The sequence below is a fragment of the Monodelphis domestica genome, chromosome 5, assembly GCF_027887165.1.
Source record: "Monodelphis domestica isolate mMonDom1 chromosome 5, mMonDom1.pri, whole genome shotgun sequence".
Taxonomy (NCBI): Eukaryota; Metazoa; Chordata; class Mammalia; order Didelphimorphia; family Didelphidae; genus Monodelphis; species Monodelphis domestica.
The window spans coordinates 283,542,897-283,559,562 of NC_077231.1; the positions used below are offsets into that span (position 1 = coordinate 283,542,897).

Genomic DNA, 16,666 nt, shown 5'->3' on the forward strand with positions numbered 1-16,666 from the left:
CATTTCAAAACAGATTGAATACAGAGGTATATATGAGAATCCAGTTGCCTATTAAACTAAACATTAAAGATACTTCTAAAAACATGTAAGACAATGCCACTCTTTTCATCATCTTTGCTCTAGAAAATGTGTCCATTTTCCATTAAAAAATCGTTTATGTTACCATGTAGTTGGTTTACTATTATTAAAAATTAATTAATAAAATTTTCCAAATTTAATTGGTTATAATTTCAAATATGATAAATATTGCCAGATAATAGCCCATCAAAACAAAAACTCTTTGGGGTGCTCAATAATCTTTAAGATCATAAAGGAGTCTTGAGATCAAAAAGTCTGAGGACCACCAGTGTATGTTGTCATCAAATAGTTTTGCAAATAATACAGCATGCAACCTGCTATATAATCACAATGGGCTTGTTGCCATCAGGTGAGCTGTATAGACCTTAAGAGATGTGCCATTTGAGCAACCAAACTTCTCAATCCTTCAGGCATGGAAGTAATGGGTTTTCTTCTAAAATATTCCCTTTTATTAAAGAACATAAAGTAATGACAGAATTTCCTGGTGGTTAGAGACTTGTCTTTGGAATTAGATTTTAGTTCACATAGAATCTCTGATTATTTTAAATTAAGTTATAATTTTATTATTAAACCAGCAAATGATCTAACTTCTCAGTGCCATAGCCAATTCTTTAAAAGGATAGAGATCTTAAACTATATTATGAAGTGGTAATCATCAAAACAATCTAGTACTGGCTAAGAAATAGAGTGATAGATCAATGGAATGGGTTAGATCATCAACATACAGTGGTTAATGATCATAGTAACTTAGTGTTCAATAAACCCAAAGATCCAACCTTTGGGGGAGAAGAACTCACTATTTGACAAAAACTACTTGGGAAACTGGGAAATAGTATAGCAGAAACTAGGCATAGGTCAACATCTCACACCATAAAAAAAGAAAGTTAAAATGGATGCCTGATCTAGACATAATGGGTGACACCAAAAACAAATTAGAGGAACATGAAAAAGTTTACTTGTCAGACTTATGGATACAGGACAGAGAAAGCATCACAAAAAAATGAAATGGATAATTTTGAAAGGTTTTGTACAAACAAAATCAATGCAACTGAGATTCGAAGGGAAACAACAAATTGAGGAAAACATTGTTTTAGCAAATATCTCTTACAAAAAGGTCTCATTTCTCAAATATAAACACAATTGAGTCAAGTTTACAAGAATACAAAGCATTCTCCAATTGATAAATGATCCAAGGATATGAACAGGCAGTTCTCAGATGAAGAAATGAAAACTATACATAGTCAAATGAAAAAATGCTCCAAATCACTATTGACTAGAGAAATGCAAATTAAAACAACTCTTAAATACTATTTAATACCTAGCAGATTGGCTAACATGGCTAGAAAAAGGAAAATGATAAATGTTGGAGGGGATGTGAAAAAGTTGGGACACTAATTTACCATTGGTGGAACTGTGAACTGATACAACCATTCTAAGGAGCATTATGGAACCATGCCAGAACTTTGCATACCCTTTGCCTTAGCAATGCTTACTACTTGTCTATACCGTAAAGAGATCAGAGATAAGGGAAACGGATCTTTGTGTACAAACATCTTTTTAGCAGCTTTTTTTTATTTTGTAGTGGCAAAGAATTGGAAACTGAGGGTATATCCATCAGTTGGGGAATGGCTGAACAAGCTGTGGCATGTGGTTGTAATGGAATACCATTGCACCATAAAAAAATGACAAACAGGATGAATTCAGAAAAACCTGGAAACACTTATGAAATGATGTAAAGTAAAGTGAGCCAAACTGGGAGAACACTGCATACAATAACAGAAATATTATATGATGATCAACTGTAAAAGATTAAACTATTATCAGCTAAGCAAGGTTCCAAAATAATCCCAAGGGATTCATGATAAAAGATGCTGCCCAGGGTCAAATAAGGAATTGCTAGAATCTGACTGCAGATCAAAGCATGCTCTACTTTATTTCATTCATGAGGTCTTTTTTTTTTTATTGTTTGTGTGTTATGTGTCTTTTTTCACAGCATGAGGAATATGGAAATGGGAAATGGGAAAGCACTGGTATAACCTATATCAGACTATTTGCCACCTGGAGAAGGGGGAAGGGAGGGAGAGAATCTGAAAAGCAAAATATCAGAAAATAGTCATCAAAATTTTATTCTACAGTTAGTTGGAAAAGAATAGAATTCTGGGACTGGAGTCAGGAAGACTGGAGTTCATATGCAGCCTTAGACCTTTGCTCTCTATGTGGTCCTAAGCAAGTCACTTCACCCTATTGGCCTCAGTTTCTTCATCTGTAAAATGAGCTTGAGAAGACAATGGCAAACTACTCTAGGATCTTTGCTGAGAAGAGCTCAAAAGGAGTCATGAAAAGTTGGACATGACCGAACAACAACAGAGGGGGCATAGATGTGCATCAATAGATGTACTTTCCTCTCTGGGAAGTCCTAATACAGATGAGATCACAGATCTAGTAAAAAATAATATGATTTACATATACTTGGGTTCACACTGGCATTTCCTCTCCCTTTAGATTGTTGTCAAGAGTTATTTCTTCTAAATGGCTTTTATTATGTGCCTTTTATTTGCAGTTGGGCTGGTTCTTGTGTCCTTCCCGGGGCACATTCGCACAATAGTTTAAAGAGGAATTCGTAGGTGAAAAGATGACTTTGTGAAGGAGATGACCCCAGAGATGGCAGCTGAGCCTGGGCACAGGAAGGGAGAGAGGGTGAAAGTGGAAAGGCCAGTGGCATGTCCTGACCCCATGAACCCACCATGCTGCGGGTGCCAGGTGGTGGTTGACAGGAGGCTTGTTCTTACGTTCACAGAAACATTTTGGTTTTGATTCCAACAGGCTTGATGGAACTTTTGCCCCAGGCCAGGAAAGGAGACTGGGGCCAAGGAAATGAAAGTGAGAGTCTCTCAGCTAGCAACTGAGGAGGGGGTGGGGGGACATGAAGAGCTGGACAATGTCCACCAAGCACATGGCTGGCTTCCAAAGCTGTCTGCCACCAGGGAGTGTCCAGAGGTTACAGGTCACTGTTACCCCATGCTGAAAGCTGCAACTAGTACTTTTTGTGCCTGGAACAAGAGGCACAAATCACAACGGGGTGGGGACATAGCAGGGCTGTTGAGGAGCTCAGGTGGGGTGCAACCCCTGGGGGAAATAGCTGTCAGTAGAAAAAAAGCTCATGGAGTTTATGGTTTTAACTAATTTTGCTGATTAGAGGGCAGCTAATTAGAGGAGTCCCTGGGCTTGGAGAAAGAAAGACTCATCTTTAAATCTAGCCTCATGCACTTATAAACTGTGTGACCCTAAGCAAGTCGCTTAATCCTTTTTGCCTCAGTTCCTCAATGGTAAAATGATCTGGAGAAGGAAATGGCCAACCACTCTACTATTTTTATTGAGAAAACCCCAAATGGGATCATGAAGAGTTGGATGGGACTGAAAAAAAATGCCTGAACAACAATTAGATGCCAAGTTCTATTATTTTTATGTTACTGAAAGACTTTAATTTTTAGTGCCCTGAGTCAAAGCCCCAGTCACCTCACCTTAGTTTAGTTCTCCCCATTCCCATTCCTTTAAAAGTCCCGGCAGTCAGGACATGCCTCTTAGTGCCCAAATGAACTGTGGGATTATTGGATTCTGAGTATATGCAACATCCCTCTATCCCATTTTGAGAATACCATCTTTCCTTCCAAGGGCTAACACAAATTAATCAGTGACTTAAGCATTTATTCAGTGCTTCTTCCTATGTGTCAGGCACTGGGGATATAAATACCAAAGCGAACCAGTCCTTGCTGTCAAGGAAATTTAGATTCTGCTTGGGGAATCAAGCATCTTCATAGATAAGGAAATACAGGGTACATGAAAATAAAGTCAGCGAGGTGCAATGGAAAGAATATTGAGTTTGAAATCAGAGGTCTTGGATTCAAATTCTGTCTAGCACTTCCTCTCTGTGTGGCCTTAGACACAAACCATTTCACTGTGGTATCAAGTTTCCTCATCTGTAAAATGACAGGGTTGGACTAGATCAGAGTCTATGATCCTTTGATTAAGAACTTGGTGATTTGGGGCAGGGAAAGGGGGTGGTAATAATGACAAAAAGAATACCCTAGTCCTCAGGAAAGAGATGGTGCTGGAACTGAGGCTGGATCCAGGGATCCATGTCCAATAGAGGGCTGCCAGTGGCAGAATTCAGGTGGAAACTCCATTCTCTTTATGAGATAGTAAGATCCTCTTCGGGGCTGAGGTAGCATCCCTTACTGTAATTAGTTTGGTCCAGATAGAACTGTCCCTGGAGGGTGACCGATGACGCCTCCTCTTTCTCTAATGCTCTAAAGCTGAACAGAACTCTTTCTCCCACCAACCCTTTGAGATAGATGCAGTAGAAATTTTTTACCCCTTATATTTTTTACAGTTGAGGAAACTGATCCTCGGAGAAGGAAGCAATTTGCCCCGGGTCCCGAGCTAGATAATGGCAAAGCCCAGATTTGAAGACCTTCTGACTCCCAACTTGGTGGCTTATTGCACCAGCATCAGTCCCCATGGGCTTCCTGCTTTGAGGGACCCCTTACTACTACAGGAGGGGAGGGCAGGCAGGTGGAGTGACAAAGGAAGGCAGCAACAGCTCCAGGGAGAAGATAGCATTCATGGTGGGGTGAAGAATCCCCCATTCCCTTCCTCCATTTCTGCCAGACTGCTTGTCACTCTTTTGTGACATCCCCTCCCTTTCTTGCCTCCTTCAAGGTGTTCACATTAACTAGATTTCACGGAGTTCGAAGTGGGGGTAGGAGAGCCCCCAGATTCTGACTGGACCCAGCCTGCACAGCCCTAGAGGTGATTCTGAGAATGGGTTGAATTATTCAGAACCAGTGTGTGATTGTGTGTGTGTGCTGTGGTGAAAGGATGAGTGCAGGGTCAGTCTATGTGGATAAACTGAGTCACTGACTCTAAACCAGATTTAGATCCCTGCCATAGACTTCTTTTTCTTTTTTAACTTACTTCTTATCTTAGTATCAATTCTAAGACAGAGGAGGGGCAAGGGCTAGTAAATTGGAGGTAAGTGACTTGCCCAAGGTCACACAGCTAGGAAGTGTCTGAGGCCAAATTTGAACCCAGGTCTTCCCATCTCTAGGCCTGTCTCTCTGTCCACTGTGCTATCTCACTGCCCCCCTCCACAGATTTCAAACCACAGAATGACCCAAAGGATGCTTCAGGGACCTTCACATGTCAATCTGATATTAAATTCCATAGAACACCACGTCTAGAGACAGAAATCACCAGAAAAGTCAAGATTGATACCCCTCCTACATTCCCACCTCATTCTCCCTTCTCCATCATGGGCTTCTCTAGGAAGTCTTTCTCTTTAGTCACAGGTGGTCAAGATGACCATAGATTTAGAGATGGAAGGGATCTTGGAGAGTTCAACTCTCTTATTTTACAATGAGGAAACTGAGGCACAGGTCATTTAATTGACTGGCCCAGAGACACATGTGCCTGATGGCAGGATTAAAATTCAGGTCTTCCTTGGATTAAAATTCAGGTCTTCCTTTCTATGAGTCCAACACTCCACCTAGTACTACCTACACTATCTATTTAGAGGTAGCTAGAGACCTCATTCCCTCTGATGTAACAGTAAGGCTGTATGTACACAAGTGTGTACTAACACTTCCTTCAGGATTTTCCACCAGGAAGTTGTCACAAATTAACCCACAGCAATATTTCTCTTCTGGGCTCACACTATCTCAATTGAAGGAGCTTCAGAGAGATGCCATGATCTAACCCAACCCCTCAGGGACTTAAAGCCTCTTCGGCACTACAAGTGGTCACCCACCCTTTACTAGTAGCAAGAGGACGAACAACAACAGCAGTAACAATGATGCTCTCCACTACAGGGCACCTGCTTGGCACTTGACAATTCTCCTTTCATTTGTTCTTCCCAACAACCTTGAGATACAGGTGCTTTTATTATCCTCACTTTACAGATGAGGAAAATGAGGCAGGCAGAGGTTAAGTGACTTGCCCAGAGTCATACAGCTAGTAAGTGTTTGAGGGCAGGGTTGAACTTGGCAACTTTGAACTTTCCTAACTTCAGGTCCAGTGATCTACCCAGCATAGGGAGGAGGAAAGACAGAATTAGAGACAGAGTCAGAGAGAAAGAGACATATAGAGAAAAACAGTCAGAGAGAGAAGGGGAGAAGAAAGGGGAGAGAGAGGCAGAGAAAGAGAGATAGAAAAAAGACAGAGAAGAGAGAGAGAGACATAGGGCTCATCCATCCTTTATTGGTAGCAAAAGGACTAACAACAACAGCAATAATAATAATAATAATAATTCTCTCCACTATAAAGCACCTGCTATGTCCCAGGTCTCTATGTTCCATCACCTCTCTGTTTTCTCCCCCCACTTCCCCCCTCACACACACACACACACACACACATTTTCTTTTTTAAAGCCATTACCTTCTGTCTTAGTTTCAATTCTAAGACAGTAGAGCAATAAGGGCTAGGCAATTGGGGTTAAGTGACTTGCCCAGGGTCACACAACTAGGAAGTGTCTGAGGCCAGATTTGAACTCAGATCTTTCTGACTCCAGGCTTGGTGTTCTATCCACTGTGCTACCTAATTGCCCTTTGTGCATTTTTATAGATCAAACTGTAGGCCACATCCTCAGAGACAAGAGCATATATACTATATTCACTCATCCGTAAAGGCATGCTTCATCACATAGGGTAGAAAAAGTATAGGATTGGGAGGCAGACGAGATAGAGTAAGAGTCTGACTGCTTGGTGCAAAGAAAATCACTTTTGATCTCTGAGCCTCAGTTTCCCCATCTTTAAAATGAAGGGGTTGGTCTGGATGAACATCAGGATTCTTCTAGCCCTCAGTCCTATAGTGCTTCCTCTGAGGGTGTGCACCATGGGACCCCTTCAGTACAATGTTTTAAAGTCCTAAAATAAAAATCATTAGATTATGAAGGAAACCAAAAGCGGTTGCCAATAAATACACCATTCCCCCCATCTCTTCATGGTGCCCTGAAATCTCCCCAGAGCCCCCAGGTTAAAACCCTCTGGTCTAGAGGGTTAGAGACATCCCTCATCCCCTACCTCCTGCAGAGAAGTGGTAAAGCGGCCAGAACCAGCTCCGGCATGGACAGCTCCAGCATGGCTTCCTTGGGAAATGTCCTCTGCAGAGGCCCTGGGGACCTGCTGACCTGACCAAAAAGGGATTTGCTGAAGCCCTGGCCAGTTGATTACTTGGGGTCACACTGATGTTCTTTATTTGGAGTTTAATCTTCCGAATTAACATTCCTTCCACTGTGCTAGGCTCTCAGAAGGGCTGCAAAGGAACAGTCTTCACAGTAAGACATGGAAAGCCCCCAAAATGGACTCTGAGCTCTAATCCATGTTATTCTGGGAATTATGTCCTGGCTGTGGGGTTCATAAACAAGTCCTTTGTTTGGAGGGCAGTAATGGGGGAAGGCAGCTTCTTGCCAGGACCTTCAAGGTCCCCCGATCAATCTCTCTTCTGGTGGACTCACACATGCTTTTGGGGGGAAAGTGGGGTTATTTATTCTCTGGGTGTGAAGCTGTAGTAATGATAATAGCTCATCATTACTTAGGCAACCTGATGCTGTGGGAAGAGCAAATCTTGGAACTAGGAAGTTCTAGGTTCAAATCCAATCTGATGTATGAGCCCTGAACCTGTTGGTGATCTGGGCAGCTCTCTGAGAGCAGAGAGAGCAGAGAAACACTAACCTGTATTATCAGAGAGAGAAGTTCCTCACATCAGGGAAGTTATAGATCCAGACCTAGTTCTGGGGGTCCTTAATTTTTTTTTTTTTTGGTCATGGATGCCTTCAGCAGACTCATGAAGAAGTTTTTGGTCATTCAGGCATTTTTCAGGGGTGTCCATCTCTCTGTGACCCCATTTGGAGTATTCTGGGTAGAGGCATTGGAGTGATCTGCCATTTCTTTCTCCAGCTCTTTGTTCACATGAGGAAATTGAAACCAATGGGCTTAAGTGACTTGCCCAGGATCACACAGTTAGTAAGTGTCTGACTCTAGATCTGAACTCAGGAAAACCAGTCTTCCTGATTCCAAGCCCAATGTCCTCTCTATCCACTGAACCACCTAGCTGCCCCTGTGAAGCCTACAGACCCTTTAATATTTTTAAATGCATAAAGCAAAATACAAAGGATTTCAAAGGAAACTATATTGAAATGCAATTGTTAAAATATTTTAAAACAAATTGCCAGCTCCCCAAATGTATCCATGGACTCCAGTTTAAAACCCCCTGCTCTATCCAATTTATATGATTCTTTATGGTTTGTTCACAAAGCATTTTACATATATTTTCTCATTTGATCCTCAAAACATCCTTATAGCATAGACTGTCCAGGAACATATGACGATTCTTTCACATTGAGGAAACCAAGACTCTGAGGGGTTAGAAGACATGCTGAACATCATCCAGCTACTATGTGTCTGAAGGAAAAATTTCACCCAGCTCTTCCGAACTTCAAAATCCAGTTTCCTATTTATCCTGTGGCTACTTCTGGAGGCAAAGGAACTATTTGATCATTATTTAATTACATGGTAGGAAGACCAGGAATAACAATTATGATGACTCACATCTATGAGGGAAGTCAAGCTTCATGAGATCATAGATCCAGGATTAGGAGAGACCCCAGAGGTCATCTATTCCCACCCTCCCATTTTAAAAATGAGAAAATTGAGGCTCAGGCATGTGAAGCAACTCACATCACACAAATAATAAGCATCACAAATGGAATTTGAACCCAGGATCTCTGACTCTAGAACCATTACTCTTTTCACTGTACCATAGGTACTGCAAGAATTATTACCTTCATTTTAGTTAAAAATAGGAAGTGGAAGAGATTTATATGCAAAGGGGGGAAATAATTGGATCCATGTAAACCTGGCAACAACTTTAGATCTTATAGTGAAGCCAGCAAATTCAAGGCCATTGAACATTGGTCACTGAACCCTGTTTGTCTCAGTTTCCTCATCCATAAAATGAACTGGAGAAGGAAATGGTAGACCACTCCAGTATCTCTGCTGGGAAAACCCAGAATGGGCTCACAAAGAATTAACACAACTGAAGTGACTCAACAACAACCACAGCAAATACACAGCACATTGTGCTAAGTGCTGGAGATACCGAGATGAATCCAGGCAAGGTCCTGGCCTTCTAGGAGTTTTCCTTCTAATAGGCGGATGTAAACAAAGGCAGGTGATACACATTAGAATATGATCACTAGGGGGCAGCTGGGTAGCTCAGTGGATTGAGAGTCAGGCCTAGAGATGGGAGGTCCTAGGTTCAAATCTGGCCTCAGACACTTCCCAGCTGTGTGACTCTGGGCAAGTCACTTGACCCCCATTGCCCAGCCCTTACCACTCTTCTGCCTTGGAACCAATACACAGTATTGATTCTAAGACAGAAGGTAAGGGTTTAAAAAAAAATATGATCACTATAGAGAAATCAGAGACAGAAGAGAGACTAGAGAGCAAGAGTTCAAGACTGAAGTGGGGTGTGTCCAGGGAGGATCAGATAAGGCTGATGGAGGGAGTGGTGCTTGAAGGATAGCTAAAAATTATGCATGATAAAAAGTTAACATCTTAGAAGGTGCTGGATGACAGAGCCTTAGACTTTGTACTGAGGAGTGATCCTACTTCTTCAGTTCCCTCCCCTCCTCCCTCCAGAATGAAGAGTATTTGAGCTGGAAGGTATGTTGGAGAACTAGTGTGCCTCTTTCATTCTATAGCTGATTTTTAAAAAGACACAGAGAAGTTGGATGATTTACCTAAAGTCACACAGCATGTGGGTCAGGATTCAAATCTAGATCTCCTAACTCCCTATTTAGTGGTACAAGTTCATCAATTCTATATTAATCTCCTTTCAAAGCTATGTGAGAACTAATTGCTTTCACAAAGGCCAGGTAATCCCCTTTCATTTACGAGTTGAGATTGATCCTTGGACTATTTCCCTAGGTTTAGATTACCTTCACCTGCAAATCAACGATGGTGAAATACTTTGCAGGATGTGAAAACCAAACTATCTTGGGTGCTTTCTCAGGGGCCACAAGGTCTTGAATTTTCCTTGGTAACATTTCCATCCTTAATCAGAATTTTACTGCAGTGCCTCATGAATATGGGCCAATGGGGCCATATCTCCCTGGGCTCATTCACCCACAGATTCCAGGAACAGAACGTTTAGGGAAAAAGGAGGTAGTTTGTCACATCCTGTTGGTTCTAATAACCACATCATGTGGCTGTTTAGCCATCTTGGTGATGTGGGAGAGGTGGAGAGTAAGACCAGAAGGGAGGGGAAATCTGATTTTGAGATGGGATCTTAAGAGCTTTTGGTATTCTGGGACCCTGGGTCTACATATCTTGGCAGCGAATCACAGGGTCATAGATGTAGACTGGAAGGGACCTCAGAGCTCATCTAGTTTAGGATTTCCAGATCTTGTTTAACTCCTGGATCTTTTTGGCAGTCTAGCCCAGCCAATGGAGTTCTTCTTATGCTATTCTTAAACAGCATAAAATAAAACAAAACACACAGGATTACAAAGGAAAACAAAGGGAAATGAAAACAAAGATGTAATTCTTTCCCATCTGAGTTCACAGATGCCCTGAAACTAAGAGCCTATGGCCCCCAGATTAAGAATCCCCAATCTGGTCCAAATTCTCACTTTTCAGATGAGAAGATTGAGGATCAGGGGCATTTATGACTTGCCCAAGGCCACACAGATGATCAGTGTCAAAGGGAGGTTTTGAACCCATGCCTTTTAACTTCAAATCTAGCATCCTGTCCAATATGCCCTACGATCTCCTAAATATCTGCTTTTATCGGGATTTTAAAATCTAAAAGTATAGAGTTGCGTTTTCGATTCCTTGCCTTCATTCTGAAAAATGTTCCGGTTTAAGATGAGTTGTTCAATGAAATAGCTGAACACGACAACAGTCCCTCACAGGGGAGCAGGTGCACTGGCTTCTCGAGTTACACCAGGGCAAGGAGAAGAGGGGAGATGGAGGCCAGGAGCCCGAGAATCTCGGTCTTCTCAGTGTTCTAGACCTCCAAAGCGCCCCCAAACTCCCAGCCTCTACTGAATTGGAAAAAAAAACTGGATTGCGATCAGGGCAATTTCTTTTCCTTTCCCCAGATCGGCAGCAGGCTGTAGTGCCCGCTGGCCAGGGTCCTGGAGGCTGGGGGCCAAGTTTCAAAACAGACAAGGCAACTTAGCAGCTAAGGCTATACTCGGGAGAGTAAGGGTTCCTCCAGGATCGTCGTCATTGAAATATCGGCTCCCTATTCAATCAGCTCCTTAAATCGATAGAGAGAGACGATATATATAGATATAGCTATAGCTATAGATATCCCCAAGTCCCGACTGCGGCAGCCCCGGCTCCCAAATACCAGGCACTTGGTCCTTCCAGTGGGGAGCTTGGGGGAATGTCCGTTGCATTGGGAGAAGCTAGTTCAGACTCCCTTTTCCTCCTTTCTCTTGCTCATAGTTTAGCTGCAAGGAATGGGAACGTAGGCGAGCGCTTCTTTGCTCTAAGTTTATTTGGGGACCTTAAAGGACAAACGGGAAAGGCGAGAAGGACCTCGAGCTATCGGGAAGGGGGGCGGAGGAGTAATACTTCTTCTGGGACTACAGAACAGCAGTAGGGACAATCCAGCCCAGAGATGCAGAAAGAAGACTAGGCTGAATATTTCTGGATCCTTCCAACGGAGAACGGAGTAGCGAAAATCGCACTTACTTACCCCCTCCGTACATTTGACACAAATAGGGAAACCTCCAGACGTTCCCTAGTCCCACTGCATAGGAAATACAGGCGAACACAAACTGTAAGGGGTTGTTCCACACAGGTCTGGCTTTCTCCATTTCCACCATCGCGGCTCCCAGCGCACTGCCTATGGGCTCCCGAGGCTTCCCAGAGACTCCCAAGCGGTGGTGTCGGCGGGTGCCTGGGTTCCTGGGAGCCTGTCTGTGTGCCTTCGTTGTTATCTCAAGAGCTCTTCCAGCCCAGCCAGAGACTGCCGCGAGCCCAGCCCACTACAGAGAGAGGGAAGCACACTTGCCAATTGTTATCAAGCATTTTAATTACTAATCTTATTAACGGGCACACACTGTAGTAGGAATGCTGGTAAATAGATTATAGACCCGCACCCCACCCGGGCCGCTCCGCCAATGCTATAAAAGGGACACTTGGGCGGAAGGGCTAGTTTTCTTTACCCCTCTACCCTTACCCCCACCCCCGCCGCCCCAACTTTGTCCCAGAAAAAACCTTCCACTTGGAGTTTGGCTTGTTCATTGGCCTCTTTAACTGGGGCCAGAAGGCAATGCAGATAGGCAAGAGGAAATGCAGCTCTGGGAAGTTCCTTCTCCTTCCAGGCTCCCGCTCCCTGGCCCAAAGGAGAGCAGGCAGCTGTGCCCTCTCTTGGGGCTTGCATTTCTATGGCATTTCATGGCACGGAAAGGGCTTTTGGGGAGACATGTCCCTTCCGCGGGAGGAGCAGAGTGCCAAGAATCCAGGGACTATTGCACCCATTTTAGAGATGCGGAAACTGAAGGCCAGATGGCACCCAGCACCAAAGGAAAAGGAGACAAGCCCAGAACTTCTTCCAATAGCTATTAAGGTTTACAAAGTACTTCCCTTACAGCAACCCTATTTGGTCAGAATAATAGTAATAACGAATACATGATAATAATGATAATTAGCATTTCTATAGCACTTTTTAAAAGGCTTAACCATTTTCATGCCTCTATCACTTCCTCTTTCTAGGGATGAAGCTTCACAGGATCTCAAGTTAGAATGAAATTTAGAGATCCCATTGTCCAAGCCACTTATTTTACAAATGAGGAAACTGAAGTCCAAAGAGAAGAGATAAGCAATTTGTTTGAGCACTCATGGGTAGAAGGCATGGTGGCTAGAGTATTCGACCTAGTGTCCTGGAGATCTGGGTACACTACGTGTCTCTGACATTTTAGTAGTTATGTGACTACAGACAACTTATTTTAACTCTCCTGAGCCTCAGTTTTCACATCTGCAAAAGGGGTGGGGAGATTGTACTTTTCCTCTAGACCTCAGATTCATTGCATTGTTCAAATGAAATAAGTAAGCTCTTTTCAGATTACAAAGTGCTATACAAAATGTCCAGAGCTTAAAGCTGCACTAAGACTTTGGGGACATCCTCAAAGAACAGGTTAATTACCAGTTTATTATCTACCCATTACCAAGTAGGAGAACTACAAATTCAAACCTAGTTTTCTATCTCCAAAGCTAGCCAGTATCTCTTCTACGACAGCTCATTCTCTTGTTTCCAGAGAGGAGATTGCTCAGTGTGGCATCCAAGTCCCCTCCACCTTACAAATCTGATGCTTCCAGTGACCTGGAAATAAAATTTGATGTAAATGTAGGCAGCTGCTGCTGAAGTCACTTTTGTCATGTGAATTTTTACTTCCTGGTTTATGAATTGAGGTTTTCATACTCAAGCTATTGTTTTTTTTTTAATTTCTAATTTAACAACACCTATAAAAATGAATAGATCCTTATGCAAAGCAGATGACAAAAAGTGAATTTTTAGAAAACCTTGTACCATATTACATGCTTTAAAAATTTCTCATACTGATCATTTCTTACAATTGCTTTATTTTTCAGATGAGGAAAAAAGACAATAGGTAATAAATTCAGTCCATTACTTTCAAAACTGTCCCTCTTATCTATGCTTCTTCTGAACTTCTGTGCTTCTCTGAGCACTTGTTTAAAATGTTTCAAAAGGGGCATCTAGGTGGCTTAGTGGATAGAGAGTCAGGCCTAGGAATGGGAGATTCTAGGTTCAAATCTGGCCTCAGACACTTCCTAGCTGTGTGACCTGGGCAAGTCATTTAACCCTGGTTGCTTAACCCTTATTGCCTTGGAACCATCAACATCAGATAGAAAGTATGAGTTTAAAAAAATAAAAAATTAAAATATTTCAATGGCCTGACTCTTCTCCTTTTTGGGGGAAGGGCAGAATGGGGCATTGCAATAATCACCCCATTCCTCCCCTTATTACCTCCTTCCAAATTAAAAACAAGGGGGAAAACCCCAACCCTCATACAAGGATTTCCTTAAAGGACAGAACTAGTAAGCACTAATGCAGGGATGGCAAACCTTTTAGAGACTGAGTGCCCAAGCTACACCCTCATAGCACATATGAGCCACCCCCTTATCCCAGACAGGGGAGGGAGGAAGTGCTCCCATTGAACTGCTGGGCAGAGGAACAGGTGAAGTGAAGAATGTCCTCAGGTGCAGCAGAGAGGGGAAAAAGAGCAGCTCCCTCTGGCATGCGTGCCATAGGTTTGCCAACACAGCAATAATGTATAATAACTAGGGTAAACAGACCTCATAAAGGATAGACAAGCAGATTCCAGTCTAAAAAGCCAAGTTTATCTGGATTGTCTAATTTCTAGCAGAGATACAGAAGGTGAGACATTGCCTTTGCTCCTACTATATATAATTCTGGGGCATGGAAAATATCCAGCACCCTTTTTTTCCCCTTGAATGTATATTCTCTAAATTCAGCTAGTAAACTTAATAAATGCATTATCTAATCTAATGTAACTCAAAGTATCCTATTTATAGTAGCCATGAGTCAAAGGTAACAGTTAAGTGGTGAATCATTTGAATTCTGTCTCTGGTCTAAGTTGTAAGATTTAAATTAATGTCCAGTAACTCCAAGGATTATATTTTATAAAGTTTATTAATAATCACTAGAAGTACAAATAAGACCACGTGACTAAATTTTCTTGCCTGCTCCACCAAAGCCACAACAGGAAGAGAAGAGAGCAAGAGGCAGAGCTATACCAAATTTATATCCTCCCTACATCAGCACATAACGTGAGGAGAAGAGTGGGGTGCTGGGAATTGTAGTTCTAGGGTACAAGGTTAGTCACTGGATCAACAGATAAGAATCACTGGAGTTTTTAAAGGAGTAATTCATCTGATCCTTTTGATGTATCAATCAGTCAGCATTGTGTTAAGTGTCTACTAGGTCAAAGACTATCTTTGGGGCGTTAAAGACCAAAGACAAAAAAAAAGTAGTCCTTCTCTTCAAGGGGCATGGAAACTTACCTGTACACTTGCATATGCAAACAATGCAAGGTAATTCCAGTACTGAGAAGCCCTCTGTGAGTGGGGATGAAGAGGACATCAGAACAGACTCAAACAGCCTCCAGATAGATAGACTTCAAATGCAGTTCCAAACATATGTTCTTGGACTTGGCCAATGGGCCACTTGATTTTGCTTCCCTGTGTATGCTTATTACAAGGATTTTATTTTTCTTTCAGTGATGGGAAGGAGGTGGGAGGAGTAAAAAAATGCTTGTTAATTGAAAAGAAATGAACACACACACACACACACACACACACACACAAGACCTCTTGTAGGAGGTGGCCCATGAGCTGAGCTTTGCAGGATCTGGGATGTGTCATCCCAAGGAGTGGCACTATTAGCCATGATGTGTCCAGATCCCTCTTCTTTTACACACTACATAGTGTGAGAATTTATTTTTTATAGATTATATACATTTCTATATATGGATCAGTGAGAATTTCTGTCTATTCCTGTGCTTGAATTCTGGGTCAGACTTTCCATGCAGTCTACTGCTTTTTTGCCTTTTCTTTGTGCTTAGGAATCCCAAAGAATGTCTTTCTTTTTAACAAGAGTGGTTAATAAATGAAGAGAAAAAGGGTTCTTTTCCTGTGTATGTGATTCCCATGATATGGCAATAGGGAGATATGGATAGTTTAATGGACCGTCTCCTCATTAGCTATTCACCATTTACAGATGTCTTGGGATGTTCAAGAGAGGGGCTCAATAATGAGTTCCTAAAAGTGTATTTATTGATCTTCCTGACCAAGCTTCAGGGTCTCTGGTCATTGAGATGGCCAATGACCTATGTCACTTTAATGGTTATGATGCTGACTTAATCAATAAACTTATATAACCAATAAACTGATATTTCTTAACCACAATCAATCTCAAAAAAATTTAATCATAACAATAGTGTTTGGTTTTTAATATACCATTACCAGAACACTTTTTAGCAGGCACAAAGGCCAGAAGATCACAGATCAAAAGCCAGAAGGAAATTTCAGAGGACATCTAGTTTGACTCCATCATTTTGCAAAGGAGGAAACTGAGGTAAAGAGAAGTGAATTACTTGCCCAAGGTCATTCAGGCAATAAGTTGCAAGGGTAGAATCTGAACCCAGGTCCTCTTACTCTAGAATTGGTGCTCTTTCTATATAAGATGATGCTATAAGGAATTATAGGACATGGTTTTTGGCATGTCCATGCCAGCTGTTCATCCTCTAGTTTTTTAAAAAATACAATATTTCCCCAATTACATGCAAAAACAATTTTTAACATTTATTTTCTGAAAATTTGAGTTCTAAATTCTCTTCCTCCCTCCCTTGCTTCCTCCTCTTCCCTCTCACCTCTTTCTTGTCTATGATAGTAATTTGATCTCACACTAATTTTGAATAACAGTCAAAGAACCATTCTTCCCAAAATCCCACCCAACACATCTGTTTCTCTGGATA

The 16,666-nt window shown here is 42.0% G+C and overlaps 1 protein-coding gene across 1 annotated transcript in view; it reads right to left on the reverse strand.

Annotated features, from left to right (window-relative positions):
- Window positions 1-12,275, reverse strand: part of SLC6A20 (solute carrier family 6 member 20) — a 51,637-nt gene extending 39,362 nt beyond the window's left edge. The window contains exon 1 of the mRNA XM_016426425.2: window positions 11,842-12,275. Within this exon, the coding sequence (XP_016281911.1) occupies window positions 11,842-11,971 (130 nt within the window). The 5' untranslated portion in view covers window positions 11,972-12,275. The remainder of the gene's footprint in view (window positions 1-11,841) is intronic.
- Between the last annotated feature and the right edge of the window lie 4,391 nt (window positions 12,276-16,666).